Source organism: Phytophthora cinnamomi (genome assembly GCF_018691715.1).
Source record: "Phytophthora cinnamomi strain GKB4 chromosome Unknown Contig14, whole genome shotgun sequence".
NCBI classification, from domain to species: domain Eukaryota; phylum Oomycota; class Peronosporomycetes; order Peronosporales; family Peronosporaceae; genus Phytophthora; species Phytophthora cinnamomi.
Genome location: NW_027150947.1, coordinates 2843636 through 2871459, shown reverse-complemented (window position 1 = coordinate 2871459; position 27824 = coordinate 2843636). Strand labels below are relative to the sequence as shown.

Here is a 27824-nt window from a genome sequence, read left to right as displayed (position 1 = left end):
ACTAATCTGTAACATTGGTAAGCACGTGATTGCAAGTGCCGTCGCAAGCCTTGCTTCTGTGCATGTATGTATCTGAGTTGGTCAACACCACGCACAACTAGCGAAATGCAATCAGAACGGCATCGGGTGGACGAATCCGTCGAACGCGCACAGCAAGCTTGGGGTGCTGCCGCTGTCCGATACCGGCGGCGGGAGCGACGGATACCGCTGGCTGAAATGCGTGAGCACCACTTGCCGCGCCCGCATCCGCCGCGCAATGTCCAGCGCCTGGCCCACGGTGCTGTGCTTCTTCTTCATTGCGTCCTCCTCCATCGAGTCGTCGAAAGTTGCCTCGTGCACCAACAGCTCGGCCCCCATTCCTGTAATGTCACGTTATCGGACGAGTCAGTGGAATCGATCATATTTCGTGAACCATAGAGCCACCGACGCTTACCTGCCAGGACGAGTTCGTTGCATGGCTTGGTATCTCCGGAGTACACGAGCTTTTTCCCACCCTGCAGCGTAAGCACGAGTCCGTAGGAATCGTAGCAGTGGAACACTCTCACACTGAGGATGCTGGTTACTGCATAGCTGATCTCTGACAAGAGTTGGTGCCGAAGAGGGTGGTGTGGGTCGTTGAAGTCTGCGCACGTCGCCAGTCGGATCAACTCGTGGTCGGGACTTTTGCCAAGAATCTGAGGTAACCAATTTTCCACGTATGATAGCACCGATTGCGGTGCTACCACCACTAGCGGTCGTGGGGCATTGCCGTCCTTGCGATGCGTGTGGAAATACCAGTATTCGTACAGCACACGAACTAATCCACAGTGGTGGTCAGCATGGTTATGGCTGATCCAAACACACCGCAAGCCGCCAATGCGCCGAGTCACATCGGAACCAAATTGTCGCCACAACTGGCCGAACGTCCCTTCCCCGCAGTCCAAAAGCATACTGTCCACGTCAGCTGCATTGGTACCTGACAATTCCATGTATATCCCGCTGCTAGCGCGGAGCTTGGATGGTGCAGCACTACCAGTACCAAGCACAATGAGCTTTCTTCTAGAGGACATATCCCCTTGGAAGTGTGTCAAGCTTGACAGGTTTAGCTGATGATCGTCTGGGCCGTCATTGCTATCATCGTCATCTTCATCTTGGCTCTGGTCAGCTTTTTGGTGCCACCCAGTGTGCCCGTAGTTAAATCCGAGCCGAAGATCTTTTGGATGTATCAGGCGGAACTGCAATTTGCTTTGGGCAACGTGTGCTTCATGGCGACACCCCTCAACATGCTGGATAATACGACGCTGGTATGGGGATTCGGGTGACCACGACTCGTTCTCCAAAAGCTTTGCGAGGTCAAGTATAGCCGGTGTAGCCGTTTGGTTCAGCTTTGATTCTCCACTCGCTGTGGTTGAACGGCCTTGAAATTCTTTCCGCACAGCTGCCTTTGCTGAGGAAACGAAAGCGTAGCCGAAAGCACCATGCTGGACTGATTGCAGGGTGGTACCGTTAAACACTAAGTGATCAGGCTGTGTAGACAGCATGCTGATACTGGCCATCCATCGCTTGTACCTAATAAAAAAATATGTGAGTGTATCGAAGAAAAAAAATGTTAGTGACATCCATTCACCCATACCTGGTTTGTGCTTGCACATTTGGCGGACTGAGATGCACCACAAGCGTTGGAGAATGCGCCACGCAGTCGCCTGCGAGTTTGCGTTCTAGGGCAAGGAGATGGTCGGGTGTGGGGCAGTCGATGATCCACACTACTGGATACGGAGTATATTGGAACCTGGATCATAGAGGAGAGCATCCACAACGCATTAAATAACTAAGTTGAATCGTTCTTCTTCACCTACAAGTGATGAACGTACTGTATGACGTAGCAGAGGGGACTGGAAGACCCAAACATTTCGTTCGACGACGAAGAATGCGTCTGGTCGAGGCGATCTCCATTCGCTTGAATTTTGGGGATCTCATCGTCACAGCGGTCTCCATCATGAAGCAATTTCCTCTTCTTATGTGGTACGCTCTCGTCTGCAACCGCAGGATGCCTGACAGCCGAGGCGGTACTTGCGGCATCTTCTCCATACTTCTTCAGAAGCATTTCCTTGAGATTTTCTTCTCGACCAGAAAACTGGCGGAGTACTCTATCAATATGAATCAACTTCTCCGGTTGATGTTCTGCGTAAAACTTCTCTAGCCACCTTCGATCAAGGGGTTTCTGCGTGTAGTCGAACTGAGGCGCATCGTTGCCATCGCTGTCACTAACCGATGATGAATCTGAATTGGAATGTGAGTCTCGAACAGCTTCAGCATCACCAGGTGATGATGAGCTATCGATCTCCGCAATATCGCCGTATTTCGTGAACAATTGAGCTTTCAAATCGTCGTAACGCCCACGATATCGATTCAAGACGACATCAACATAGGGGATCTTCTCTGGTACCTTGGCTGTATAATACTGCAGAAGCCATGATCGCCAGCGTTCATGTTCGTCGCTTTCGCTTTCACGTCTGCGCCCAATTTGGCTGGCAGTACTCGCTGATGGCGACTTATTCTTCTCTTTCGTAGCATCCTGATACTCTCGTTTAGGCGCACCCTTCTGGCAAAGTATGCAGCACCCAGATCTCTCAGCACCACTTCCAAGCGCAATCGGAAGTATTAGTGCGTGTTGGTCAGTTCGTTCAACTCCTTCCCTCCACTCCTCGAACTCAATCGACTCGGCATCATGACCCGCAGTTCCTTCCTCCACACCGCTCGTACCTGTAATTTCAACGCATTGAATCTGCGGGTACTTCCGCCGCACGAAGCTCCGAATTGCGGCTAGAAACCTGCGTAGTCCAACAGGCCCGTGCAGTCTCAACGTAGCTGCGCCACACGAGCCAAGTGCAAAGATAACACCAGGAACACCACTCACTGACTAACGTCAGCCACCGATGCGTTAGTCTCTCCCCACATTGATCCTTCTGTACTGCAAGCCGTTCGCACCTTGATGTCGAACCGAGTGAAGTACATGGCATCCAGGGAGCTGAGCTTGATCCCGTTCTCTCCGGCCAGACGCTGCGTGCCTTCTCCACAATTGAACAAATACCGCTTCATCACCTTCACGTCGTCACTGTAGAGTCCATGGCGCTGCACGGAGAACAGCAGCGACGGCTCTGTGCCATCGGACCCAGTGCCTACGACCTCTGCAGTCACCTGGCCGCAGCGTTGCCAATACAGCGCCAATTTCAATGAAAATTAATCGGATAGACATGTCAGATGCATACCCCTATTGTATACAGGCATGCCTGCAACGAGAAGGCTCGTACTGGCCAGCAATATTGCTCACGTACAGAGATCCGAGATGCCGCCATGATTCACACGTGCAGTGTGCTTTGAGTGGCGAGGCCGCTCGTACTTATGTGAACGACTCGAACTTAGCAGGATATGGCTACAAATTCTATTTTCGCTTAGTGAGATGGCTACGCTTTCTACTTTTGTTTTGGCGTGAGTCCGAGGCCATTTACCATCATCGTTGCTTGAGTTCGATGGGTCTCCAAGAAGAGCAGACTGCTTCGCATGCCTTTGTCGTGGCACTGCTGAAGAATTTGGAGGCTCGAGCGTCCACACCCAAGGAGCTGGAGATCGTCGTGGACCAGATATTACCTGTTCTTGTGCCAGGTAAGCGGTGTCGCCTGTTCCACCCCACCGTTGCTCGCTACTGCTAATACCTAATTGTGCGTGATGTATAGCGATCGTGCACTTACTGAAGGCCGTGGAAGCGAGCGAAGAGCAGGATGAGGACGGCGAAGACGGAGGTGTCCCAATCCGACCGCTGGATCACCTCGCTCGATTCATGCTTCGCCGAAACCCACGGCATAACGAACCGGTACGCTGAAGAAGCCTTGCTTGCGTTGGTGAGATTGCAAGGGCCCTGACGTGCGCATAACTGTTTGGTCAGACCACGGAGATGATCGAGCTGCAAGCGCTAGGCCGAAGACTCCTGCGCAAGTAGAATTAATGCATCCTTAAGCAACTTCGCTCCTGATAGAATAGCCCTAGCGACCGAAGAAAAAACCAGTAACAAGTGTATGAAACGTCTTCAATCACCTTGCATTACACGCCTGCAGATGCAATCAGAAACGTCCTCACCCTTGTCGTTTCGTCTTAAGGTGACGGTGAGCGCGACATCATTCCCGGTGACGACTGCGGTGACGCCGATGGTATCGACGAGCCCGAATTGGCGGATCCGTCATCTTCGCTGACGGAGGCCGACGAATTCTCAGCTGACTGCTGCTTCGAGCTGGCCCCGCTGGGATGGTGGGCGTTATCCATCAGTGGGACACCAGAAGGAGCCGGGGTCGGCAAGAATGCTGGGTCCAGAGCGTCGAGATTGAAGCTGTCGTCAGCGTCGAGCATGGGGAGATCGTCCAGCGCCATCTCCAGCTGCTCGTCCGATGGCACTTCCGCCATCATCTGGTTCGCCACAGGGGGCATCAATGGCATCATGGGCATCGCTGGAGCAGTTGAAACGTTCGCTGCAGGTGCAGCTGGCACCACCTCAGCCTTCGGCGCAGTCGTGGGTACTGCCGGGTGCACTGGTGGTGCTACCAGCGGTGCAGCAGGAGCTGCCGACTCCATCTTGACCGACTCAGCGGGGTTAGTTGGTACTGCCCCACCAACCGGGGCAGCCACAGCAGCACCAGCGTCCGCGGACATGCCATCAGGAGACGGCATCGGCACAGGCGTGCGCGCTGGAGCAGACGACACCGTTGTAGCCCGCGCAGGAGAGGATTGTCGCGACGCGTGCTGCATAACACCAGCACATCAAACATTATCAGATCCGTGACCAGGAAGCAAAATAAACTGAAAAAACAGTCGCGTGGAAGCCTCACCACGCGCACAGGATACTCGGAGAGCAGCTCCAGCGGCGCGTCCAGGTGCTGGCGCACACTGCGCGTCATGCGCCCCACCTCGCCCGCGCCGCGCTTGCGTCCTAGCAATCGCAGCCACAAAACATAACACAGTCAGCTTCTCCCTAGCGCTTGCAGTAGCAATAGCAGTAGCAGCAGCGCTGCAGTGCAGTGCGCACCCTTGGACTTCTTGAACGCCCCCTTCTGCAGCGCCTCCGTCGGGTTCTACTCGCATACACAACCACCCCACGCCTGTAGTCAGCGCTAGAAGATTCTATATAGGCTGGCGGAACGTTGGCGACGCACCTCCTGGTCTGCACCATAACAGCAGCAGAGTTAGTACAATGGACCTCAATGCCGACGCGTTGGTGGAAGGACAGGAGGCGTACCGGGGATCCACTTGGGGATGGTCAGGTGGCCCACCGTCTTGAGCTGCTTGCTCCACTTGCCTCGGAGATAGGCACGCTCGGCAGCGCGCCGTAGGCCGCCGCATGGCCCCGCCGAGACGCGCGGGCCGACATTTGGACGTTGTTGTCTAAGCCGCGAGGGAACCTGGCTAAGTACGAATGAGATGTTGAATGGTAAATCGCACTTTAGCGGGATCGGCGACTGACACGCGCGCCGCTGCGCCCTTTCCCAGCTTCAACGAGCAGGGTTGCCCGCAACGGTTCATCTGCACTGGGGCCCCCTCAGCCTCAGGGGGCCCCAGTGCAGATGAACCAGTGGGGGCGAGCTCGAATGGCCGGGACTCCGGTGGCCATTGCGTGGCGAAGCCGGAGAGATTGAGGGGGGAAGCGGGAGCCACCGAGTGTCCGTCTGCAGTGTGGATACTGTCTGCCAGACAGACAGACAGACAGACAATCGACGCAGGCCTGGCTGCGAGGAAGCCGGAGCCGCTTCCCTGAGCCGGCGGCGGATACGCTCGGCTCGCAGTCTGCGAGTCGCAGATTCCAGGTGGGATATCCGCCGTCGCAGCTTGTCGATGACAAAAGCATAGAAAAAACGAGGCAAAAGTGACGACACCTCCGTCGGCGCTGTGGACCAGGAAGGGCCCCTGGTCCAGGGGAAGTAAGTGCTGAGCTTCGGCATCAAGCATCAAGGGTAAATGGCGAACCCGATGAGCCAGCAAGATGGAGGAGACGTAAGATACATTGCATTTTTGTGTTCTCTCTTTGTATGGGGGCGGCCGCTTCCTGTGCTGCTGTCGCCGCCCCGCTTGGTCTTGCTGGCTCTTTAAATATAGCGGCTATCTAATTTTCACCTCGTACTCTTTCACGATACTACTGCACGACACCTTGGCTTATATACTTGCTAGTGATACTCGGGGGCCCGAGCCCCACCTTGGTCCATCCATTCCCACTCATATCCACCCATGGAGAGAACGGCACGACACGACACGTTCATGTGCGCACGCTCGGCTCAGCCGAGGATCACGCGCTGGTGCTCCGCCAGCAGGTCCGCGAGGCGGAAGAGCTGGTGCAGCCGCGGACGCACGTCTTCCACGTCCTGCAGACTGGCCAGCACCTTGCTCAGCGACTCGAGCGTGCGGTCGCTGGCGTCGTCGTAGAAGCTCGGCACGGGGATGCCGTTGCTGGGCTGCATGAGGAACGACACGGGGTTGTTGTCTACGAGGATGACGCGCGACAGGTCGCCGCCGCGCACCACGCTCAGGTCCTTGAGGAACATGCCCTTGCGCTGCTGGCACGACTCACGGAAGAAGCGGCCGGCGAAGAGGTTGCCCTTGGGGTCGAGGGCGTCCAGGATAGGCTTGCCGTAGGCCTCGAGGCCCGCCGTGAACACGAACACGTCGTAGTGCTTGGCGGCCTCCTCTAGGAAGCGGTCGAGCCCTGGCCGCTTGTTGACCACCGCGCGCTCGCCGTCGTCCATGACGATCTCGAACGAGTCGCCGTACTCCTCTAGCTGCTCGGGGCGGTACTCGCTCTGCCGGTACTCGACCTCGTTCTGGAACTTGCTGTGCACGAGGCACTCGTCCATGTCGAGCACCAGCGCGATGCGCTCTGTCGGCGCACGCACGTGAGCGGCGCCGCGCTTCTTGGCGGCCGAGACCTCGTCTGCGAGCCGAGAGCGCGGCGCGCGAGGGGTCACGGGGTACTGCACGACGGTGGCGCTCATGATGGTGTTGCTGGTGGCGTTGGAGCTAGGGTCCGCTTAGGAGAGCGAGTCGCAGGGGTGGATTGCCGCGTGCTGGTTGAAGGGTGGCCGGCACACGGAGAAAGTGGAAGTGGAGTGCTCCGACGCAGCGTCAACGGAGCTCGGCTTGGCTCTCGTAATTTCTTCTCGTCACAGCTGGAAGGCGCCGCTCAGACAGAAACAGGCGGCGAAACGGACTGGGCGGCGGTAATTTACCGTTGGGCGTTGGGGGCTCGGGCTCAGCTCGAGGCGGTGAATTCAACAATGAAGGCGGGACTATCCGGCCGCTGGGGGGCCGCTGAAAAGGCCCAACAACCCCCAGCAGGGGTGAAAGGATGGAACGCAAAAGCGTCGAAGGCGATAAGAAGGCGGGGCGCTAATTCGTCGGCGCGCTCCACAAAAAGTAGGGTAACTCGGCTGGGTTGTCAAACAGTCGGCGGTTGAGGTTCGCGAACGTCTTGGGTCCTGTATGCTGCTCTAAATCGGCCGCTAAAAGCAGGGATGCGCCGCTGAACTGCAAGCAACGCCGCGCCAGTCCCATCTGCGCGATACATCACCTCCGGCCGCTTTTACCCGGCCTAAAAGCGCGACGGGCGCCGCTAAATCCACGCTCGGCCCGCCAAAACGCTCGGTCGGCACCTACGGGCATAAAGCTCACGCGCGGCCCGCAGAGCCACGCGCGGGCCGGCCTTGAACTCGCGTCGACACTCGGCTGAAATCGTATGGGTACTGCAAGATAAACCGGCCGAAAGGGCATTTTCGAAGCAGCCCCGGTAAACTACCTGTTTTTTATTGCTCTGACGCACGCGACTAGGGGAGAAAGTCCGTAACGGCCGTTCGCCTTCGGCACACGCCATAGTAGAACCAAGAGAGAGAAACACGCGCGTTTTAAGTTGGCGCGCGCTGATTGGCCCGCCGCGTAACTGTTGCAGTTAGATGAACCCGAGGTGACGCCACCGCGAGCTCTGGCTGCACCGAAATCGGCCAATCAGCGCGCGCCGCCGATAAAATGCGCTGAACGGCAGCCCACAGTGGGTGCTCCCCACGTTGAAGTGCCGGCGGGCGCCGCTTCAGGATCTCGCTCGCCTGTCCTCTCGGTCTCCGCCGGCGATGCTGCGGTGGGCGGAGACCGCTGGCCAGCATGGCGCCGGCCTGCTCGGCCTGCTAGTAACACGGCGGCGCTGAACGTACAGCGGCGCTCCGGCCGCCACGGCCTCGACACGCCGCCGAGGGAGCGCCAATCGGCTCGCGTTCGCTCCCGTTCATCGCCGCTGACGGACGCTGCGGGGTTTAACATTGGCTAACGCTTTTTCGAACAATACTTCGTCGTCGCCTTTATCAGGCTGCGGATACTTTGGGGCTTTCCCCTCCTCCTGGGCATCTTCGCCATTATCCTTTGCAATGCATGGCCTGCACTGCCAGATGCTGCCGACCATCGAGGCCGGTGCTGGCCCCGCACAAACGGAGCACGCCCAGGCACAGGCAGCTCTGCTGCACAGCCAGCTTCAAGGTCTCCCCGCCCAAATAATCAGATCCCCGCCGGGAGCCTAGAGAGCGGCGCGCACCATCGCCGAGACACGCGCGGCTGGTGAATGAATGCACGCGGAAAGCCAGCCGGGTTGCACACGCGAGGGTACCGACGCCCCCGTGTTCGGGCTCGGGCCAGCCTCCGCGTGTTTTGCCAGGCGGCGCACCGGCCGACGTACACATGCCTGCCACGTCAAGGTGATCGAGAGCTGGGGCTGATCGCTGGCGATTGCCTGGATTTGCAGCTGCAGGGCGATGTCCCAGCCGTCGTCGACCGCTTGCTTTCCCTGTTTGCAGGCGCGCCGCGGGATCGTGTGTCATCACCTCGCGGGGACTTGGGCACGTTCATATGGTTAAGTCACACCCTCACGTTGGTATTTTGGTGCTGTCAAAGCAAGCCATGCCGAGCAAATGCTGTATCTTGCGTACCTATTGGCATGAAAGGTGCAAACCTTGCGGTATATTCTAGAAACGGCTACAGCCAGCCGCCGCAAGCGGCGCCCTCACCATTGGCACAACAGACACGTGAGCAGCACACCGGCGCCGCAATGATGAGTGCAACTCGCGCCTCCAACCTGCTCCACCGCGGCGCCACCAAGCACTAGTAGCACAAAGTGCACGGCAGGAGTGCACACCGACACAACGCACTCCCGGCTGCCAACCCGAGACAGCTTTATAGAGCCCGACGCCGGTTCACGTCAATGGCTGAACCTACGAGTTCAACAATACGTACTAGTTTTCTGCTTGGTTGTTATTCCCCGCGTTTCGATGCTCGTTTCAAAGACCTGCAGCTTCAACGTCATCTGCCGATCCTGGCGCCGTGACAGCGCTCTGTCAGGCAGCCGCGTCTCTGCTGCTGCAACAAGTTGACGAGGTCGCAAGACACCGGCCTCGACGAACAACCTGGCAAAGCTGTTCGCGGGGGTCCCGGTACATGTGATGTCGACTGCGCGAAGCTGTAGCTCCATCATCTTCGTTTAAGATCGGGTTCAGGCTAATTTCGCGTTAATCAGAAGCCCCGGACGTTTAGGCAACAACGGTAGACAAGCAAAAGGTGGAGCTGTGCATCGCTGCAAATACTGCCCGTTCCGCCATACAACTGCAGCCAAAATATATCCTTCAATTGATGAGCCGGTTTCATCACAGCTCTTCTCGCCTGCAGCTTTCCTATGTTTGCTTTACAGTATTTTCTGTGGGTGTAGCAGCACTCTTGATTTTGCTCGCCTCAGAGACACGATTTGAAAGCCATGGCATTCCTTGTAGAGCTATGTCGTTCTGACACCACCTTGATTTCCATCTTTTACGTACTTCAGTAGTTTTTGTGATCAATTTTATTCCTGTAATTTCGGACGTACCGAGTTTTAATTGTACATCGAACTACCGTGTGTGTGTGTGTGTGTGTGTGTGTTTACTGGTATAAAATGAAAATGTTTTATGTCCCGATTTAAACACCTTTTTCTCGGGGGGGGGTACTTGTTTTCTAATACGAGCCACCAATATTCAGCGTTTCGGAAGCCTCGAATTGAAACAAGCCAGCTTGTTTTTGAATATCTAAATTAATATACCGCCCTTAAAAAAACACAAACAATTCTACAAATTTGTAAGCGAATTATGAGAACATGCTAAAAACGCTGCGGATTGAATGTGACGCTAATTTGTAAAAAAAAAAGTGAAAAACAGCTCTAGCATTACGAAAAATAATATAAACGTTGGGATGGATACAGAGCTCACAATCGGGTACCCAAACCCGGGTGCAATGCTTACCCGAACTTCGGGTAGGTTGTGGGTACCCGAAACCGTCCTCTGGTGGGTGCAGTTATACCCGAGTTTACCTATCTATAATGTTATACAGTATGCTTGCCTGCTTTTGTTATAAATACTGTATAGCCCGCTGTGCATTCTGGCGTCAAGCGCGGTATTGGAAGGCAATTTCTCCACTGCGGGAACCGTAATGTGTAAATCGTGGAGTTCCCTCAACCCATCGATGTTAGATGATATTCTCGTAGTGAGATCTAACAGCGATCTCATCGACTGAGAGGAGGCCAATTATAAATGAACTCTCAATATATCGCAACCTTTGTTAGAATGGCTCTGTAGTATATCATGGGCCGGGTGAGTTCGGGTGCCCGAGGTGAGCCAAGAGATGCGATTAGGCGGAGCAGGTTACCCAAAAATCGTCATTTGCGAGCTATGGATGGGGATATCAACATTAGTTGTTTTACACCGAATGTTGGTGGCTCGCATTAGAAAACAAGTACCCCCCCCCCCCCGAGGAAAAGGTGTTTGAATCGGGACATAAAACATTTTCATTTTATACCAGTAAACACACTAGTTCGAAGTACAATTAAAACTCGGTACGTCCGAAATTTCAGGAATAAAATTGATCACAAAAACTACTGAAGTACGTAAAAGATGGAATCAAGGTGGTGTCAGAACGACATAGCTCTACAAGGAATGCCATGGCTTTCAAATCGTGTCTCTGAGGCGAGCAAAATCAAGAGTGCTGCTACACCCACAGAAAATACTGTAAAGCAAACGTAGGAAAGCTGCAGGCGAGAAGAGCTGTGATGAAACCGGCTCATCAATTGACGGATATATTTTGGTGGCAGTTCTATGGCGGAACGGGCAGTATTGCAGCGATGAACAGCTCCACCTTTTGCTTGTCTACCGTTGTTGCCTAAACGTCCGGGGCTTCTGATTAACGCGAAATTAGCCTGAACCCGATCTTAAACGAAGATGATGGAGCTACAGTCGACATCACATGTACCGGGACCCCCGCGAACAGCTTTGCCAGGTTGTTCGTCGAGGCCGGTGTCTTGCGGCCTTGTCAACTTGTTGCAGCAGCAGAGACGCGGCTGCCTGACAGAGCGCTGTCACGGCGCCAGGATCGGCAGATGACGTTGAAGCTGCAGGTCTTTGAAACGAGCATCGAAACGCGGGGAATAACAACCAAGCAGAAAACTTGTACGTATTGTTGAACTCGTAGGTTCAGTCATTGACGTGAACCGGCGTCGGGCTCTATAAAGCTGTCTTGGGTTGGCAGCCGCGAGTGCGTTGTGTCGGTGTGCACTCCTGCCGTGCACTTTGTGCTGGTAGTGCTTGGTGGCGCCGCGGTGGAGCAGGTTGGAGGCGCGAGTTGCACTCATCATTGCGGCGCCGGTGTGCTGCTCGCGTGTCTGTTGTGCCAACGGCGAGGGCGCCGCTTGCAGCTAGCAGCGGTGGCCATGGTGCTTGTGCCGTAGCCATCTTCATAATACAGCGCTGATCGGCGCCGCAGCGTTGGAGACGGGCATGGAAGAATCATCGCAGCTTATTTAACAATCAAATGCATACACCAAGCCAGCAGGCACCACATTGTCATGCTCAGGGCCACCGTAGTGAGCATGGCCGTTCCCCGACCAAAAAATAGTCGGGATCGGCAGCCGAGATGGGGTGTAGAGGCCACCGCGAGCTCGTCCACGTCCGCATCCCCTTTCCGCGGTTAAACTTTTCCCTACCTCTCGCCAAAATGCAACGCAGCACCTCAAATGCAGCACCTCGGCCATCACTCAACCAAACTCAACCTTGGCCCAAGTCTCCTTCCGGATACGCAGACGCCGTGACTCACGATCGCGATAGACAGGGTTTTCACGCTCCCCCTAGCCTCAACTCATTTTGCGCCAATCGCAGCGCGCGGCGGGACCCGGCGCTCCGAACTAAGAAACACAAGCCAAAGCGCAGCGCAGCGAAGCAGGAGCACGCCCAAGGCCAGTCAGCCAGACGCAGCGCCGTGTTCTCCGCCCCGAAGCGTCGCTCGTCTCTGCCCAAAGCTTCTCCTGTGCCCCCTTAGAGCGCAGTAGGTAGTCCATTCTACCAGCAGCGACCTAAGTGAGTAACACACACACACACACACAGCGGCAGCCATGGACCCGTCCGAGGTGACGGTGCTGGTCGTGGAGGACGACGAGTTCACGCGCATGGCCACCATCGACATCCTCAAGTCCTGCCGCTACACGGTCTTCGCGGTGGAGAACGGGCAGCAGGCGCTGGACGTGCTGGTGACCAACCACGCCAAGTTCGACCTCGTGCTGTGCGACGTGATGCTGCCCGTGATGACGGGCATCGAGTTGCTGGACGAGATCCAGAAGCACAGCGCCACGCTGGGCCACATCCCCATCGTCATGACCTCCAGCAACGAGGAGATGGACGTCGTGACCTCGTGCCTCAGCAAGGGCGCCAAGGACTACCTCATCAAGCCCATCCAGGTCAACACGGCCAAGACGCTCGTGCGCCACGTGTGGCTCAGCCGCCGCCTCGAGCGCACGTCCAACAAGAGCATGTGGCAGGACATCGAGGTCATCCGCACCATTGGCAAGGGCACGCACGGCACCGTCGTGCTCGCGCGCCGCAAGCTGGACGGCGCCGTCGTGGCCGTCAAGCGCGTGCGCATCTCGCAGATCTCGGAGAACGGCCGCAAGCAGGCCGACAACGAGGTCATCCTGCTCAAGTCGCTGTACCACGTCAATATCGTGCGCTTCTACGACCACTTCCTGGCGGACGACGAGCTCAACATCGTCATGGAGTATTCGGACGGCGGCAACCTGCGCCAGCTGGTCAAGCTGCGCGCGAGGGAGAAGATGGGGCCGTTCCCGGAGCCGGTCATCATGAGCTGGTTCGCGCAACTCGTGCTGGCCGTGGCGTATATCCACGGCAAGAACGTGCTGCACCGCGACCTGAAGGCGCAGAACGTCTTCCTCACGCACAAGAATGTGGTCAAGCTGGGCGACTTCGGTATTTCCAAGGCTCTGGCGGGGGATGCGACGGCTAACACGGCGTGTGGTACGCCCGAAAGCATGTCACCTGAAATTTGCCGCGGAGAGCCGTACGGCAAGAAGTCGGACATTTGGTCGCTCGGATGCATTTTGTACGAAATGATTATGCTGCGCCGCCCGTTCGAAGCTTCGACGCTGCCGGAGATCTTCACCAAGATTTGTAAGGGCGAGTTCCCACCGATCCTGCCTTCGTTCTCGCGCGACCTGCGTCTTCTTGTGCAGCTCATGCTGCAGCAGGATGCATCGAAGCGCCCGTCGATTGAAGATATTTGTCGGTTCCCCTTCGTGCAGAACCCCATCCAGGCTTTCCTGTCGGAGCACGTATCGGAATTTCAGGAAGCGCTGGAACTTGAAGCCAAGCTGCATCAGCCGTCGCTATACAGTGCCGGTGCCGGTAACCCACCAGCTCCCTCAGCCTCGCCGACGCAGCGTCGACGCAACCATAATAGCAGCAGCGAAACTCCGACTAGCGGCTTCGGTGATTTGGCTCCTGATTCGGGCTCGCCTGTTTCCAGTCGTAGCGATGCCTCTAGCAACGCTGGAGTCAACAACGGCGATTTGCGCAGCTCAGCGATTGCTGCTGTTGCCATCGGTCTTGGCCCTGACTCGATCCCTGGTTCGATCGCGCGCCCACAACAAAACGCGGACCTATCCAAGATTTCGGTGGATTCTCCTGGTTATGTCGAAGATAATTTTGCTGACAAGCTGCGCGCGCAGGTGACGATTGGTGACGTTCGTGTTGGTCTTTTCACCACGTACACGGCGTGCATTGCAGCCGATGAACTTGTCCGTGTGCTGAAGTCCAAGTTTAACAAGTCCGATGAGCAGGCGGCCAAAATCCTGGCTGATTTTCTGAAGACACGCGTCCTCAATGTCGTTTTCGCAGAGGACACCACGCTCCCGGACTTGACTGCGAACAGCACGTACCTGCGCTTCCAAGTGGACGAGCTGTTCGTTCCGTTGAACATGAAGTACGTTTGTGTCGACGAGGTCCAACAAGGACCGATGGAGGTCTGTCTGCGCGCCCGCGAGGCGATTGCTGAGCTTCATGCTCTTAAATCTTTCCCACGGGGTATTGGCACTGGCTTCAGCCTTCCTAATCACGTGTCAGTAACTGGCAGTAGCGCTATGGAGTATTTTGATGCGCCGTTGTGTCAGAAGTATCGACGTTTCCTGAAGCTGACGTCGAAGTTGCAGAAGGTTGATGTCGGCAGTCTGCCCAAGCACGAGCGTCAGCCCTTCTTTATCAATATTTACAACGCCATGGTGCTTCACGGTCTTGTCGAGTTCGGTGTGCCGCAGAACATCGGGCAGTACAAGGCTTTTGAGCGAGATGTGGCCTACACGATTGGGGGGCTGGACTTCACCTTGGGTGACGTCAAGCACGGCATCTTGCGCTGCAACCGTAAGCCGCCGTCAAATTACTGGGAACGCCAGCTTCAGGCGCAAGACCCGAAGCTGCAGTTCCGACTGCACATCCGTGACCCGCGCTCGCTGCTAGTGCTGATCGACTGCGCAGAGCCCCTCCCGACCGCTGAAGATGTTCCTATTCTGAAGCCTGGTCGAACGGATACGGATTTGGAGGAGCAGGCCGAGAAGTTCTGTGAGCGACTGGTAGAGGTGGATGAGCGCGCCGGTGAAATTGTGCTGCCGCGTGTACTCCGTATTTTCCGCGATGATTTTGGGTCTTCGGAGGCTGAAATGGTGTCGTGGTTGGTGCAGTACATGGATAACGCGCCAGCCAACATTGTCAACTATCGCGTGAGATATCAGACGGGCATTTCATCGTGAATGGAGCGATATCCTGAGCGCTCTCGTTGGAACGAGAGCTACTCTGACCGTCTTGGGGTGGGTGGGCTCCTGGTTAACTGCCCACTTCTGTTTACGCACGTGGGAGTGAGAAGTGATGGCGATTATCTTCTGCTGTACAGGCTCTCACTTGCGTTGGAGTAACGTTTGTTGTGGTTGGATGGTTTGGCAAGGTCTACAGATAACACCTTAGCAGGCCGTCTCAGTTATGACGTCTTTCCTACGAAAGCGCTCTTTGCCAAGGTGGATTAAAGCAACCAGCTGAGCGGGAGTAGCAAGCGTGCATATATTGCTTTATAAAATTTGGCGCCATTTTGTTCTTCAAGTCCCGTGATCTTCATAGCTCTACCGAAGATGGCAAGACATGAACGATGTTGGTGTTGTTTCTTGTCTCTTTTCATTTTTGTTGTTATCGTGAAAAACGTTGATACATGTACCAACTGAGCCTCCCACCCTCGCCTGGACGGACACCATACTCCACGCTGACAGAGGCAGCAAACGGACGGACGGACGGCGAGGATGACAGCGTTGGTGCAAGCGTAGGTAGGTGGCTCGATAGCGTTCGTGAGGCAGCGGCCGGCTGACACACAAGGCAAAGTGAGTGAGTAGTGGGGTAGCGGGGTGGCGAGTGGCTAGATGAATGCGGAAGTGGGCTAAACTGACTGTTGTATGTAAGCAGCATAACGTTGCGACGAGGAGAGAGGTGCCAAACGGCTCCGCGCGACGCGACGCAACGTGACAAGAGCTCGAGAGCTCTGTGCGCTTCTATAGGATGGTGCACTTGAACCCCGACTTCTTCTGCGGCTTCTGCGTGGGTTGCGGTCGCTCCACGCGCACGGGGCGCTCGGCTTTCCTGATCTCGCGCACCACCTGGTAGAAGCACTCCTCATTCAATATCTGCGCAGCATCAGCACGAAGTCAGCGTTCAGCTCCACGTCCTGAGGGAAAATCCCTTCCCGGCCAGGAAGAAAAAGGAATCGGGTCGACGTACTCTCTCCTTGGCACTCGTCTCCATGAACGAGCAGCCCCACTGGCGCGCGAGCTCCTTGCCTTCGTTGGCGGCCACCTGTCGTTGGGCCTCGAGGTCGCACTTATTGCCCACCAGCACAATGGGCACGTTGTCCACGTCCTTGGCGCGCAGGATCTTGTCCTTGAAGGCGGCGATGTCGTCGAACGAGCTGCGACTGGTCACGCTGTACACCAGCAGAAATCCTTTGCCCTCGCGCATCCACTGCAACAATAACAAATAACCCATCAGCACGAAGCCCACAATACTCCACAGCTCCGTGGCGTCTGCAGCCAGCGTACCTGGTCCTGCATGGACGTGTACTCCTCCTGGCCGGCGGTATCCAGAATGTCCAGCAACGCGGGGCTGTTGTCGATGGTCGTCTGCTTCCGGTAGCTGTCCTCTGCGCAGCGATAACGGGGCGATACCCCCACACATTCCGTCAGCACGTAGCTCACACCACGGACAGTCGATTTCTCCCAGCGACGCACCGATGGTGGGGTCATAGTCCTCCAGGAAGTTGTCGGTCACGAGGCGGATGGTCAGCGCGGATTTACCCACGCCACCGCTGCCCAGCACCACCTGCAACACCGCACAACACACCGTCAGCGCTGCATATTTCGAGGGGGGAGGAGAGGAGGGGAGGGAACGATTGCGAGAGGGAACGGGAGTCTCTCCCTCCGGCGCCGCTCCACTCCTCTCTGCGCCGTTCTACTCGTCTCTTCTCTGCTGTACGCTGTTGCCTCCCCCTCCGCCTACGCACCAGCTTGTACTCCTTGTTGTCGCTCATTGGCGTCGTGCGTGGGGAGACCGCGGCGGCTTCTTCCCTCCCTCGGCGACTCTGTGTTTGAGTCTGGGCGCTCGTTCTCCCGCCTGGACTGAAAGTCTGCGCGCATAGCGCGGGCGGCGGGTGCGCATCCCTGCATGCGACCCGGCGATTGGCAGAAAAGGCGGAATTTCCACCAATCGCAGACAGGGGTACGAACGGGCGACGGTGCTTTTCGTTCGTGTGTACCCCCGCGGGGGTACAGTACACAGTAACTCGCAATAGGAAGGCAGAGCAGCAGAGTCTCCGCAGTCTTGCTTCGGCTTGCCCGACCAGAACATGGCGGCGCTCGTGCTCCTCGCGGCAGCCGGCGGCCTCGGAGCCGTCCTCGGCCTCCTCGCCATGTACCTGCCTCAAGCGCTCTTCCCGCTCGCGGTGGCCTGTACGTGGCGGCAACAGTAGCTGCCTGTACAGTACCGGGTCTAATCCGCTCCCTCTCTGTCGCAGTCGGCCTGCCGGTCGTCATGTACGCCATCATCTCGCTGGTGGAGCTGATCATCCTCGGCACCAAGCGCGACCAGACGCAGAACCACCAGCAGCGCCGGCGGCAGGCGCCGCGCGGCGTCATGCAGATGAGCCGCGCGCTGTACGAGCAGCTGGACGGCGAGATGCTGCAGCTGCTGCTGAGCAACCGCGACTTTGACAGCAACGACTACGAGCGTCTCATGCGTCTCGAGGCGCTCAACGAGCGCAGACACCAGGGCGCCACGCCGCAGCAGATTCAGCAGCTGCCCATCGTCGCGGTGACGTACGTAGCATCGCTCTCTTTCTTTCTCTCTCTCTAGCGTTGACTGGCCGGCCATAGTGGCCGCTGCTGCTAAACACAACCAACTAACGTTGATGTGTACTGCTTCTTGCTACTGCTAGCGAGAGCATGTTGCAAGCCTCCGAGAACGCCAGCTGCGCAATATGTCTGGGCGCCTTCGAGCTGGACGGCCGCGCACGCATGATGCCGTGCTTCCACCGGTTCCACCCGGAGTGCATCGACCCGTGGCTGCAGGAGAAGGCATTGTGTCCAATTTGCAAGTTCCCCGCCATCGCCTGAGCCCGCAGCAGACACCCCTGTGCATATGTATCCCAAGTTGCACCCCCGTGACGAGCTTCAACATGTACCGTACCCCTCCAATGTACCCTCGAGTCTGTGTAGTCCACCTGTCTTTTCTTATTCGGCGTTTCATTGGTCGATACCAGTCTCCCTTCCTCTCCACCATTGGCAGAAACTATCCCATACAAACGCCCATACAATGATCCGGTCCCCCGCCCAAGCCAAAGCTCCATTCCGCCTGCAGCAAGTCCCGCGTAGCTCCTCGCCGCCCTCCATGACGCAGCCAGCGCCCGCCAACTGGCGGGGCGTCTCCCAAGCCAGCCGTGCGGCCTCCGCGGGCAAGGCTCGTCCCTCCTCGTCGGCGGCGCGCTCCAAGTCGCAGCCCAAGCAGCGCAACGACGCCAAGCCCAAGCCCTCCGCCTTCGAGCTGGGCGTGAAGCAGGCGCGCGCGTTCGCGGACGGCGCGTCGCCCGAGCAGCTCGAGGCGCGGCTGCAGCAGCTGCTGCTGGGCGCCCAGTTCGCCGACGCCGCCTTCCTCATCGCCGCCAGCGCGCAGCTCAGCGCTCGCTTCCAGACGGCGGACGTGGTGCGCCTCATGCTGGAGCGCGCACGCAGCCCGCGCTCGCTGGAGCAGGCGGCGCAGCTGGTGCGCGACCTGCAGCTCTCGCAGAACGACGCGCTCGTCACGCTGCTCATCAACGAGACGGTGCGGGCGATGCAGTTCGGCGCGGCCGTGCGGCTGGCGCAGGAGATGGTGCCGGGCTTCGAGCAGTTGGCGGCCTCTGCTGCCTCGGCGGAGCGGCCCAGCTGGACGCCGCCCGCGCTGGTGCAGGCCATGATCCGCGTGGGCAAGTTCCGCGCGGCGCTCAAGCACGCCAAGCAGTTCGGGCTGCTGGACACGTTCCCGGCCCCGCAGCTCGTGGCCGGCATGCTGGAGACCAGGAGCTGGGAGGACGCGGTCTCGAGCGTCATGGAGTTCCAGCTCTTCAACGAGTTCCCGCTCGAGGCGCTCGCCGTGGAGATGATGAAGCAGCGCCAGTGGGCGCAGGCCGTCAAGTGCATGAACAAGCTCTCGGACAAGGACGACACGCGCGCCAAGTTCTACGAGGCGCTGGTGCGCGAGACCGCGCACGTCGGGGACTTTGTCACGTCGCTGCGCTATCTGCGCGAGTTCAAGCTGGACCAGGGCAATGGAGACGCCACCGTGAGCTTGCTGCGGTACCTGGTCGATGCCATGCTTGCGCATGGCGAGTTCTACAAGGCCATCAAGTACGCTATCAAGTTCAACCTCGCCAAGAACCCGCTCGACGATGCCATTGCGGCGGCGGAGGCTGCTCTCGCCGCTGCGAACGGTGAAGAGGTGCCTCCCTCGAAGGTAGAGGACGACACCCAGTACCTGGAGCAGTACAACGTGGAGACGCTGATCCGCAAAGCCGTGGAGTGCGGGCAGTACCACGTGGCAACGACATACATCAAGAAGCTGCGCCTTCGTGAACGGTTTGCGGACGAACTCGTGGCGATTGAGAAGGCACAGCAGACTCAACTGCTGGAGTTCCGGCAGTATGCGCAGTTGCGGCTTGCGCAGTTCCAGGACCCGGCGATCCAGCAGAGTCTGCACGGTTTGTTGGGAGGGCAGGCAGAGGATGAGATGGTTGAGCTTGAGCCAGTAGAAGTTGAGATTGTTCTGTCGGAAGAACAGGAGATTTTCCCGCGCAAGAAGAAGACACAGCAGCTCAAGCAAGATGAAAGTGGGGACCAGACGACGGAGAAAGAAGGCCAGACACCCTCTTCAGAAGTTAGTTCACGTGTCGAGGAACAGCACCAGAAGACCGACGCGCCTGCTGAGGCCGAAGCTCAGTCACGCTTTGGCTTTGCACGGGCCCCAGCCCCGCCGCTTCCTAGTGCCCCTGCTCCTGTCCCTGTTCCTGCAGAACAAACGCCCACCGTTGATACCGATAGCAAACCTCGCAGCAAGTCAGTGCCGCCTGGTAGATCGGCTCCACCTCCGGGCCTCTTTAACGCCTCGGAAGGTGAGTCTCCAGACAGTGTGCAGGGCACTGGCAGCTTCAACTTCGACGATTTCGCCAAGTCCATCCAGATCAGCGGACCAGCACCTCCTGTGTCGGCTCCGATGTCGCAGCCTCCTCAGCAACCACCCCAGCCACTGCAGCCACCTCAACCGCAGCAACAGCAACAGTTTTTGAACCAGCAACAGCAGGGACAAGGCGTGTTTGGGCGCCCAATGCCCCCCATGCCGAATGGTCAGTTCGCGAATGGTCCGCCGAGGTACCCCATGCCACCAATGATGCCTCAGCAGAACCCCATGTACTTCGCTCAAGGAAACATGCCACCTGGACCAATGCAGCCTCGCGGTTATCCGCAGCCACCTCCTCCTCCCCCTCCTTCGAACAACGGTGGTGGTGCGTTCGATGTTGCCTCACTCGCAATGCAGTTCCACAATTCGGGAGCTAGCAACGGCTCCTCTGGTTTTGGTGCCTTTGGTGCCCCTCGCCCACCCATGGGCTATCCGCCGAACGGCCAACAACTCTTCCCAGGGATGCCTCCCCCGCCGTTCGGCATGCCCCCTCCGCCTCCGCAATCCACCTTCAAACCCAGCATGTCGTACACCTCGGTCACTACGACACGCCAGAAGAAGTAATTTTTGGTGCATCTTTCCTTCACATCTACAAGCTTCAACTCCGTACAGTAGTAGCTCAATCTGCATATTTGCATAGCTGCATGTTGCATATTGCATATTGCATGTTTCGTAATTTCCTGGCGCAAAAATGCCACAATGAAGAACAGTACTAATGTGCAAATTGAGTCTCCGCAACCTGTTCAAGCCGTAAATGAGCACCACTTATCTCTGCTCCAGACAAACTGTCAACTCGCAAAGCAATGATGAGGAAAAGGAGAAGATCAACTTATTGAAAAATGGTGGAAGGTCCCTACAAGCTTACCTTGGTTCGTCAATTCTCCACGGATGGAGACCCTGCTCCTCTCACCACCTTGAATTGAATTCAGAATTCAATGAATTCTGCCCCTGCTTGAGTATTTCCCGTGCTCCTTCATCATCCCACTCGCCAGACAACCGTCGGAATACCAAGTCATACCTCGATAGTCCTCTTCCGATCATTGTGCACGATACGAGAACAATTCCAGTCTTGTGAAAAACAACTTTGAGGTAGATAGAACGTGTTGTTATTGGCAATCATACCTTCGGAAGGTACAAAGCTGTATAGGTGCTGCTTGCAGAGTTGTTCAAGCCACAACCTCAGTTTTTAGCGTAAGCACCTTCACGTTCGCGCCAACGGACAATCGTGGAGGGGTAAAATCCCCACCTTGCATCTCTAACACCATGTTGGAGCCAAAATACCCCTCGAAACTCTTGCCATCGGTAAAACCCAGAAGAGCACCATTGCGTTCTCGCACGATTGCACGAGACGGTTCACGCTCCGGGTGGACTTCACCGGTTGCCTGGTCCACGCTTGGCATACCGCAACGCGCACAAGGACGCACATTGCGGAATTGTGAGCCGTCGATCGTGATGCAGTTCCAGTGTTCATCTGCAAACGCCGGGCTACCGCGCAGAACAATGCTGTGAAAAATAACCAAGCAAGATACGGCAAATTAGTTTTGGCTGCTACAAACAACGCTTGAGAACCCGAACGTACTTGGGTCGGAAGCGGTTCATCGGCACTGGCGTTTTCAGGGTCGTGTTGAACTGCTCCAGCGATTCCTCCAAAGCGAGGAGGAAAGGAAAGGCATCCGCGAAGTTTGTCGAGTGTCCCGGTGCGTACTTGGGCTTGGTGTGACGCGTGAATCCGTCCCTGGTGCGCACCAGTCGGAACCCGCGCTTCTCTTCTCCCAGGAAAGTGTCCAGCCACTCCGCTGCTGCGTCTCCCTGGTCCACCGCCTCCACCTTGTCCTTCCACACGCTCACAACTCTCAGCTGTCCCTCTCCAGTGTGCACCACCGGCACCTCCAGGTCCGGCATCCCCTTGGCTGTCAGCACCAGACTCGTAACCTCCGGTGCGTCCGTACTGGGGAGCAGCTTCGGGTGCAGCAGGGCCAGCTTCGGGTATCTCCTCTGGGTCACGAACTTGTCCCTCGCGCCGTCGATGATGACCCACTCTCGGTCGTGGAGCAGGCCTTTGGGCGTCAGTTGGGCCTCGTCCTGCTGGATCCCGGCGCAGGACTTGATGGGGTACACGAAGAGCCCCGAGACTTTGGGGAACTGCAGCTCGGAGGCTTCGAGGGCCACGGTCTCACTTGGGGACAGCTCCACCTCGTAGCTGTCGGAATCGCCGTCGTAGCTGCGCACGGAGCCGGAGCTTTGCCCACTTTTGGGCTGCTTCAGGGTCACGGCAGCGTTCAGAGGCAGCTGCTGGCTAGAAGCCTCCGCCAGACGCTCCTGCACCTCGTCACGCTGCAGGACGCAGGCGCGGGACGGCGGAGTCGCCTCCTGTGGCGCAGCGAGCTTCTTCTTGGCCACGAGCGCCACGACGACAAGCGCGACGGACGTGGCAAGCAGCACAGTGTAGGAGAGAGAAAGAGGCGACAGTGCAGGCGCAGCATTCACTGCCTGGAGCAGCAGGGAGGACACCACCAGCGTCAAGGACGACATCTTGGCCCGCCAGCGACTTCGAATCTGACTGATCGCTTGGCTCACGAAGCAGAAAAACTGATTGCGCTCGTTAAAACATGGCGAATGATTAGATGAGGTCCTCTGAAATGAAGTGTTACCGTATATTCTTAGTTATGTCGTACACATTTTACTAAAGTCAAGTTATTTGCCATGTGGTTATAAAACGCATTTCCTTCAAGCATTCGGATTGGCCAGATCGAGTGCAGGTTTTAACCAAAAAAAAACTCCTCATAACTAAGATTACCGGTATTCTGTCAACCCCGTCAAAACTCCAAACAAAAAACCATTAAAACCCGACCTATCTCCTCCCTTAAAACCCACGAAACCCAGTGACCATTCCGCCACTACAAGGCACTCGGACGACCATGGAGGAGCTGCAGTTCCTGGTGCACTTCAACCGCACGCTGTGCGTGTCGCTGGCCGCGGGGGCGGCCAGCGTAGCGCGCCTAGCGCGCCTCGTGGAGGCGCGCGAGGGCGTGCCAGCGGCGCTATTAGACCTGTACGTGGACGGCCGCAAACTGTCGTCCTCCAGCGCCGTGCCCAGCTTCCCGGCCATCGTACGCGCGCGGCTGCGCGGCGGCCTGCGCGGCGGCAAGGGCGGCTTCGGCGCCATGCTGCGCAGCATGGGCAAGGCGTCGGGCGCCAAGGCCACCACGGACTTCGGCGCGTGCCGCGACCTGCACGGCCGGCGCCTGCGCCACGTGAACCAGGAGCTGGCCATGCACAAGTGGCGCCAGGACGCGGACGCGCGCGCGCGCCGCGCGCAGGACGGCGCGGAGGACAGAGAGGTGCTGGACGAGGACACGCCCAGCGGCATCCCCGGCTGGTACCTGGCCACGCCCGCGTGGGCCGAGGGCGTCAAGAAGTCGTACATGAAGCGGCGGCGCAACACGGCGCTGTGCCGCAGCTGGCTCAAGGCCCGCGAGGGCGCGCGCGCGCCGCCGCCAGGCGCGCCGCGCTGGTGGGGCTGTCCGCGCGGGCGCGACTGCGACTTCGCCCACGGAGAGGAGGAGCTGCGCGGACAGGCGCTGACGCAGCTCAAGCGCGCCAAGAAGGACGAGGCGCAGCGCGCCCAGCAGCTGCAGCTGCAGAGCTACGTGGACTTCGAGCAGGACATGCCGGCCGACGTGCTGGACGCCATCAAGAGCGGCCTGCGCGGTCGCAGGAGCAAGAAGAAGGACAAGCTGGAGATGCAGATGCAGATGCAGGAGCAGGGCGCGCGGGCGCTGCCGCCCGACGCGACCAAGTACATCAGTGTACGCTCGGCGCAGCACGCGCCGCCCGTGGTGGACAAGTGGCTGAAGGTTATCGGCGACGAGGATGAGGATGAGGGCGCGGCTAGTGTGGGGACAGCTTTCAAGCACGGACTGTGCGAGCTGCGTGGCCGAGGCAACTTCGGCACTGCAGCGGCGCGGCACTGCTGCGCGGTCACGAGGGGCAAATGGTACTATGAAGTTCGACTTGTCACGGCTGGCGTGGTGCAGATCGGCTGGGCGGACTCGACGTTCGAGGCCAACTCAGAGACTGGAGACGGCGTAGGCGACCACGAGCGGTCTTGGGCCTACGATGGCGCCCGGCAAGTGAAGTGGAACGGCGGGAAGGACGAGGAATACGCTGCAGGGGATCCATGGAGCAAGAACGACGTCATCGGCTGCATGCTGGATCTCGACGGAGGCACGGTTGCCTTTACCAGGAATGGTGTTGATCTTGGGGTGGCGTTCCGCAACGTCAAGCACACGTCGAGCGATCAGGGCTTCTTCCCGGCCATCAGCGTCGAGCAGACAGAGATCCTGCTGGTGAACATCGGCTCACAGCCATTCCTGTACGAGGCTCCTGGGTTCGAGCCCATCATCAGTGCTCTCGAAACTTCGGGAGATTCAACCGCACTTGTCCCAAGCTCGAGCAAGACTACTCCTGAAGTCGATGTTCCCATTAGCAGCAGCGATGATAAAACTCCAGCAGCCTCAAGTGATATCAAGAAAAAGTGCGAAGTGGCTCCTTTAGCGAACCCGCAAACAGAGACGCCTCAAGCTGAAGAGAACCCTGCGGCTCCGAGCCACCCTCCCATTGACTTGATGAAGTTTGAGACAGTCGAGTCGCTGGAGTCTCTGGGATTAGAGCGACTGAAGATGGAATTGAGTCGTCGCGACTTGAAATGCGGGTACGTTGTTGCAGGTGGTGGTGACAGGGATCATGATTTGTTCACAGACTAACGTAATTATGTGTTGCTCTATAGTGGAAACTTGGCGGAACGTGCAGCTCGTCTGTTTAGCGTTCGAGGAAAGAAGTGGGAGGACATCGATGCCAAAATCAAGGCGAAGAAAAAGAATCCGCCACCATCGCGCCGGTAAAGCGATGTCAGACTCACTGGTGGAGATAAGAGACTCGGAGAGGACATTCATAAAGCCTACACGGCGATAACACGCGAGGGTTTGTGTCTTTGTTTCTGCTATATCTTACTGATATGAAGAGCGTTATTTGATTGTGTTGCCTGTTCGTCTACTGTAGCGCCCTCCATCGCGCACACTTGGTAGCGCCGGTGGATTATTATGAAGGCTGCTAGTTGTGAGCTCTGCTGCCAGAGTTAGAGCGAAGTCATCACTCAGCTCGGACTCCTTGTCTGGAATAGGCTGTGGAGGTAGTGGGCTGAGATCAACTTTCTTGGGGGACGAAGAGGACGAGGAGGGTAGTGCCAGGGATGGGGACTTATCTTCCTTTTTGCCGTCTTCTTCGCGTCTATTGAAAGTGGTTGGGAGAGGATCGATCTTGATCGGAGATGACGATCTCGGTGACGGCCGTGGGGATGTCGTGGTAATAGCCACAGAGGAGGTGTTGTTTGGCCGGGGATGTGCCTCACCTTGAGGTTTGTGAGGCTGCTGGGGCGGAAATGACCCGATCGACTCCGTAGAAATTGTTGTCTGTGGCTGTAACAGGGACTCGGGTATGGGGATATCTTCAGTTAAGGTGCCTGGCAAATTGTCGCGAGGGGTTCGAGTAGGTGACGACGTTGGTGATAGCATCGATGACCGGGTGGGCGACGCTGTGGGGGTTAACACCGAACGAGTAGGTGACCGGGACGGTGAATGGGGCTTGGATAGTTCTCCGTCCTGTGGTGTAGCGTTCTCGCTATCTTCAGAGTTGTAACCAAGAGTGCTCGCGGACTGAGTGAGGCGGCAAGTTGACGGTCTTTGGGTGCTGAGCTTTTGTAGCGTGTCCAAGTTGAGCTCTAAGCGCTTCGGGGCATGCCACTTGTCGATTAGTAAAGCTACGCAGTCTGCATGTCGTCGAAGCGAGGCTATCGAGCAGCTGGTGGTTGAGAGATGGAAAAGTGCCATAGCGGTTCGTACGCAGACAGCGTCGAACAGAATATCTCCAGTTGCGAATTGCTCGAGCTTAGCCTCGAGAACACGTAAGCAGGACAGAACCCGATCCAAAGATCTCATGGCGTACGCTGGGAGTTGATGGAGCTGTTGAAATCGGTAGTTGGAATTGGTGGCATTGCTGAAATTGCCGTGGGTTTCGCTTTCACTTCGTGCGTGATGCAGCGGATTCCCGTATGCTGTTGTCTTTGGAGGGGACGAAAGTTTTAGTGGAGGTACAGGTGCTACGTACAGTAACTTTTCGACGAGCTGGCTGTTCAGCAACGGCTCACGAAGGTGTTCGAGCCAGTCAAGCAGCAATATCGCGTGAATTGAGGCATTCGGGCACAATGCTGAGGCTTCTTCCCAATTCCATTCCCCAACGTTGAATCCAACTTTGATTGGGAAAAGTGATTCCCGAGTTACAGGTTCTGGGGCTACGATCACGTCGAAAGAAATGCTTTTGCTGTCAGTCAAAGACTCGTTCACCGCTCTCCCAATGAACTGTCGATGCGGCTCAAGAAGTTCAGTCGATCCCGAGGGCGTCGAGCGATAGAAATCTTTTGTGCATTCGCTCGTCCGGGGCCAAGCTTCTTGCTGGCGAACACACAGATGACTGACAAAGGCCGACGCGACAGTCACAACATCGGAGGATGCAGCTACAGCCCCTTCGACTTCGGCGCATAGGAAGTCAAGCACTCTCGGCATATTCGAGTTCACCGCACCTTCGCCATGTAGACGGCGATTTTGGTGCTCCACAGTCTCCGCGAGAGTAAATCGGTCATGAACCTTTGGCAAGGCGAACACAACGCGAGCTGCATTGAGATAGGCGTGGAAATCATGCACGAATTGGGCCTGTCCGGCAGTTTGCACCGACCCAGGCCGGTCGCGTCGTACCAGACGAATTGCCAACTCGGGAGCGATGTTGTGCAGGAAGATGAGTGCGCACGCTATGGTGATGCCCGTGCGTCCGTAGCCAGCGTGACAATGTACGGCTACTCGATGGCGACCAGTGAGCAGGACAGAGGCGATAACTTTGACAATGTCCATCATGAATGGTAGCGTTGGCGTTGTCATATCTTCCCATCCGAAGTTGTAAAAGCGAACTGCAGACACATCAAGACAAGAATACGAGTCTCGTTAGTCAGCTGAATGATGTCGTAGCTTAGCAGCTTCAACTACGTACTGTTTTCAGCCATGAGGTCCTTTTCCGGATCGTACGGAAACCCGCTGGCGCCAAGACCATCGCCGCAGTACGGGTGTTCTCCCGGAAGAGTTAGATTGAACACGGCCGTGATGTTCAGCCTGCCAAAATTCAACAATGCCCAGTATTCATTCGTTAGTATCGACGCAATCTCGACAGAACTCTCGAAAGTAGTTGACGTACTTGTGGAATTGCTCGGCGATTTTGTACTCGCCCATGAGTCTCGAGGACGGCCGCATCATGGCCAAGGCGCAATCTGCCACCCAGTCCGCGTGGAGACCGCGCACTGGTGAATCCGACTTGGCCAACGCAGCACTTTCGCTGCAACGCTTACACCGCGCACCACCGCAAAGCCGGCACTTGACTTTGAGCGTCTTCTCCCATTCGCGAGCTTTCACGGGCGACCCCATCGTGGCAATTCCGCTTCACGATTGCCAAACCGAAGACTGGACCAATCTCTCTCGCCGATTTTTGATGGACTCGGATAAAAGAAACCGTGCGGGTTCGTGAAGGGCTAACTGCAGGGAGCAAGGAGAACCCATCGCAGTCTCCGTCTCCTAAAAA

General features: G+C 57.1%; 11 protein-coding genes across 11 annotated transcripts; 5 read left to right on the top strand and 6 right to left on the bottom strand.

Annotated features, from left to right (window-relative positions):
• Nucleotides 1–111: 111 nt before the first annotated feature.
• Nucleotides 112–3335, bottom strand: IUM83_01593 (putative zinc phosphodiesterase; the record flags this gene model as incomplete). Its single annotated transcript, XM_067925459.1, has 9 exons — nucleotides 112–359; nucleotides 434–796; nucleotides 1484–1548; nucleotides 1613–1768; nucleotides 1851–2440; nucleotides 2578–2618; nucleotides 2743–2899; nucleotides 2968–3177; nucleotides 3315–3335. 9 exons carry the CDS (start codon nucleotides 3333–3335, stop codon nucleotides 112–114), a joined length of 1851 nt encoding a protein of 616 aa, XP_067797444.1.
• Nucleotides 3336–3509: 174 nt separating this feature from the next.
• On the top strand, nucleotides 3510–3976 carry IUM83_01592 (uncharacterized protein; the record flags this gene model as incomplete). The annotated part of the gene is made up of 3 exons (XM_067925458.1): nucleotides 3510–3642; nucleotides 3714–3850; nucleotides 3923–3976. The coding sequence occupies 3 exons, from the start codon at nucleotides 3510–3512 to the stop codon at nucleotides 3974–3976; spliced, it is 324 nt and encodes a 107-aa protein (XP_067797445.1).
• A 152-nt stretch (nucleotides 3977–4128) lies between these two features.
• On the bottom strand, nucleotides 4129–5547 carry IUM83_01591 (putative CTD small phosphatase-like protein; the record flags this gene model as incomplete). The annotated part of the gene is made up of 6 exons (XM_067925457.1): nucleotides 4129–4770; nucleotides 4857–4957; nucleotides 5054–5099; nucleotides 5181–5188; nucleotides 5264–5409; nucleotides 5489–5547. 6 exons carry the CDS (start codon nucleotides 5545–5547, stop codon nucleotides 4129–4131), a joined length of 1002 nt encoding a protein of 333 aa, XP_067797446.1.
• Nucleotides 5548–6293: 746 nt separating this feature from the next.
• Nucleotides 6294–7007, bottom strand: IUM83_01590 (putative CTD small phosphatase-like protein; the record flags this gene model as incomplete). Its single annotated transcript, XM_067925456.1, has 1 exon — nucleotides 6294–7007. One exon carries the CDS (start codon nucleotides 7005–7007, stop codon nucleotides 6294–6296), a length of 714 nt encoding a protein of 237 aa, XP_067797447.1.
• Nucleotides 7008–12454: 5447 nt separating this feature from the next.
• Nucleotides 12455–15154, top strand: IUM83_01589 (NEK protein kinase; the record flags this gene model as incomplete). The annotated part of the gene is made up of 1 exon (XM_067925455.1): nucleotides 12455–15154. One exon carries the CDS (start codon nucleotides 12455–12457, stop codon nucleotides 15152–15154), a length of 2700 nt encoding a protein of 899 aa, XP_067797116.1.
• Nucleotides 15155–15937: 783 nt separating this feature from the next.
• IUM83_01588 (ras protein let-60) lies at nucleotides 15938–16968 on the bottom strand (the record flags this gene model as incomplete). Its single annotated transcript, XM_067925454.1, has 5 exons — nucleotides 15938–16069; nucleotides 16164–16403; nucleotides 16481–16581; nucleotides 16670–16760; nucleotides 16942–16968. 5 exons carry the CDS (start codon nucleotides 16966–16968, stop codon nucleotides 15938–15940), a joined length of 591 nt encoding a protein of 196 aa, XP_067797115.1.
• A 315-nt stretch (nucleotides 16969–17283) lies between these two features.
• IUM83_01587 (E3 ubiquitin-protein ligase) lies at nucleotides 17284–18049 on the top strand (the record flags this gene model as incomplete). Its single annotated transcript, XM_067925453.1, has 3 exons — nucleotides 17284–17386; nucleotides 17452–17752; nucleotides 17872–18049. 3 exons carry the CDS (start codon nucleotides 17284–17286, stop codon nucleotides 18047–18049), a joined length of 582 nt encoding a protein of 193 aa, XP_067797114.1.
• Nucleotides 18050–18248: 199 nt separating this feature from the next.
• Nucleotides 18249–20708, top strand: IUM83_01586 (NUCLEIC ACID BINDING PROTEIN; the record flags this gene model as incomplete). The annotated part of the gene is made up of 1 exon (XM_067925452.1): nucleotides 18249–20708. The coding sequence occupies one exon, from the start codon at nucleotides 18249–18251 to the stop codon at nucleotides 20706–20708; it is 2460 nt and encodes an 819-aa protein (XP_067797113.1).
• Nucleotides 20709–21310: 602 nt separating this feature from the next.
• IUM83_01585 (mosc domain protein) lies at nucleotides 21311–22676 on the bottom strand (the record flags this gene model as incomplete). The annotated part of the gene is made up of 2 exons (XM_067925451.1): nucleotides 21311–21647; nucleotides 21724–22676. 2 exons carry the CDS (start codon nucleotides 22674–22676, stop codon nucleotides 21311–21313), a joined length of 1290 nt encoding a protein of 429 aa, XP_067797372.1.
• A 386-nt stretch (nucleotides 22677–23062) lies between these two features.
• IUM83_01584 (HECT E3 ubiquitin ligase) lies at nucleotides 23063–25048 on the top strand (the record flags this gene model as incomplete). Its single annotated transcript, XM_067925450.1, has 2 exons — nucleotides 23063–24858; nucleotides 24934–25048. The coding sequence occupies 2 exons, from the start codon at nucleotides 23063–23065 to the stop codon at nucleotides 25046–25048; spliced, it is 1911 nt and encodes a 636-aa protein (XP_067797112.1).
• Nucleotides 25049–26772: 1724 nt separating this feature from the next.
• On the bottom strand, nucleotides 26773–27670 carry IUM83_01583 (protein tyrosine phosphatase domain-containing protein 1; the record flags this gene model as incomplete). Its single annotated transcript, XM_067925449.1, has 3 exons — nucleotides 26773–26968; nucleotides 27239–27361; nucleotides 27444–27670. 3 exons carry the CDS (start codon nucleotides 27668–27670, stop codon nucleotides 26773–26775), a joined length of 546 nt encoding a protein of 181 aa, XP_067797111.1.
• Between the last annotated feature and the right edge of the window lie 154 nt (nucleotides 27671–27824).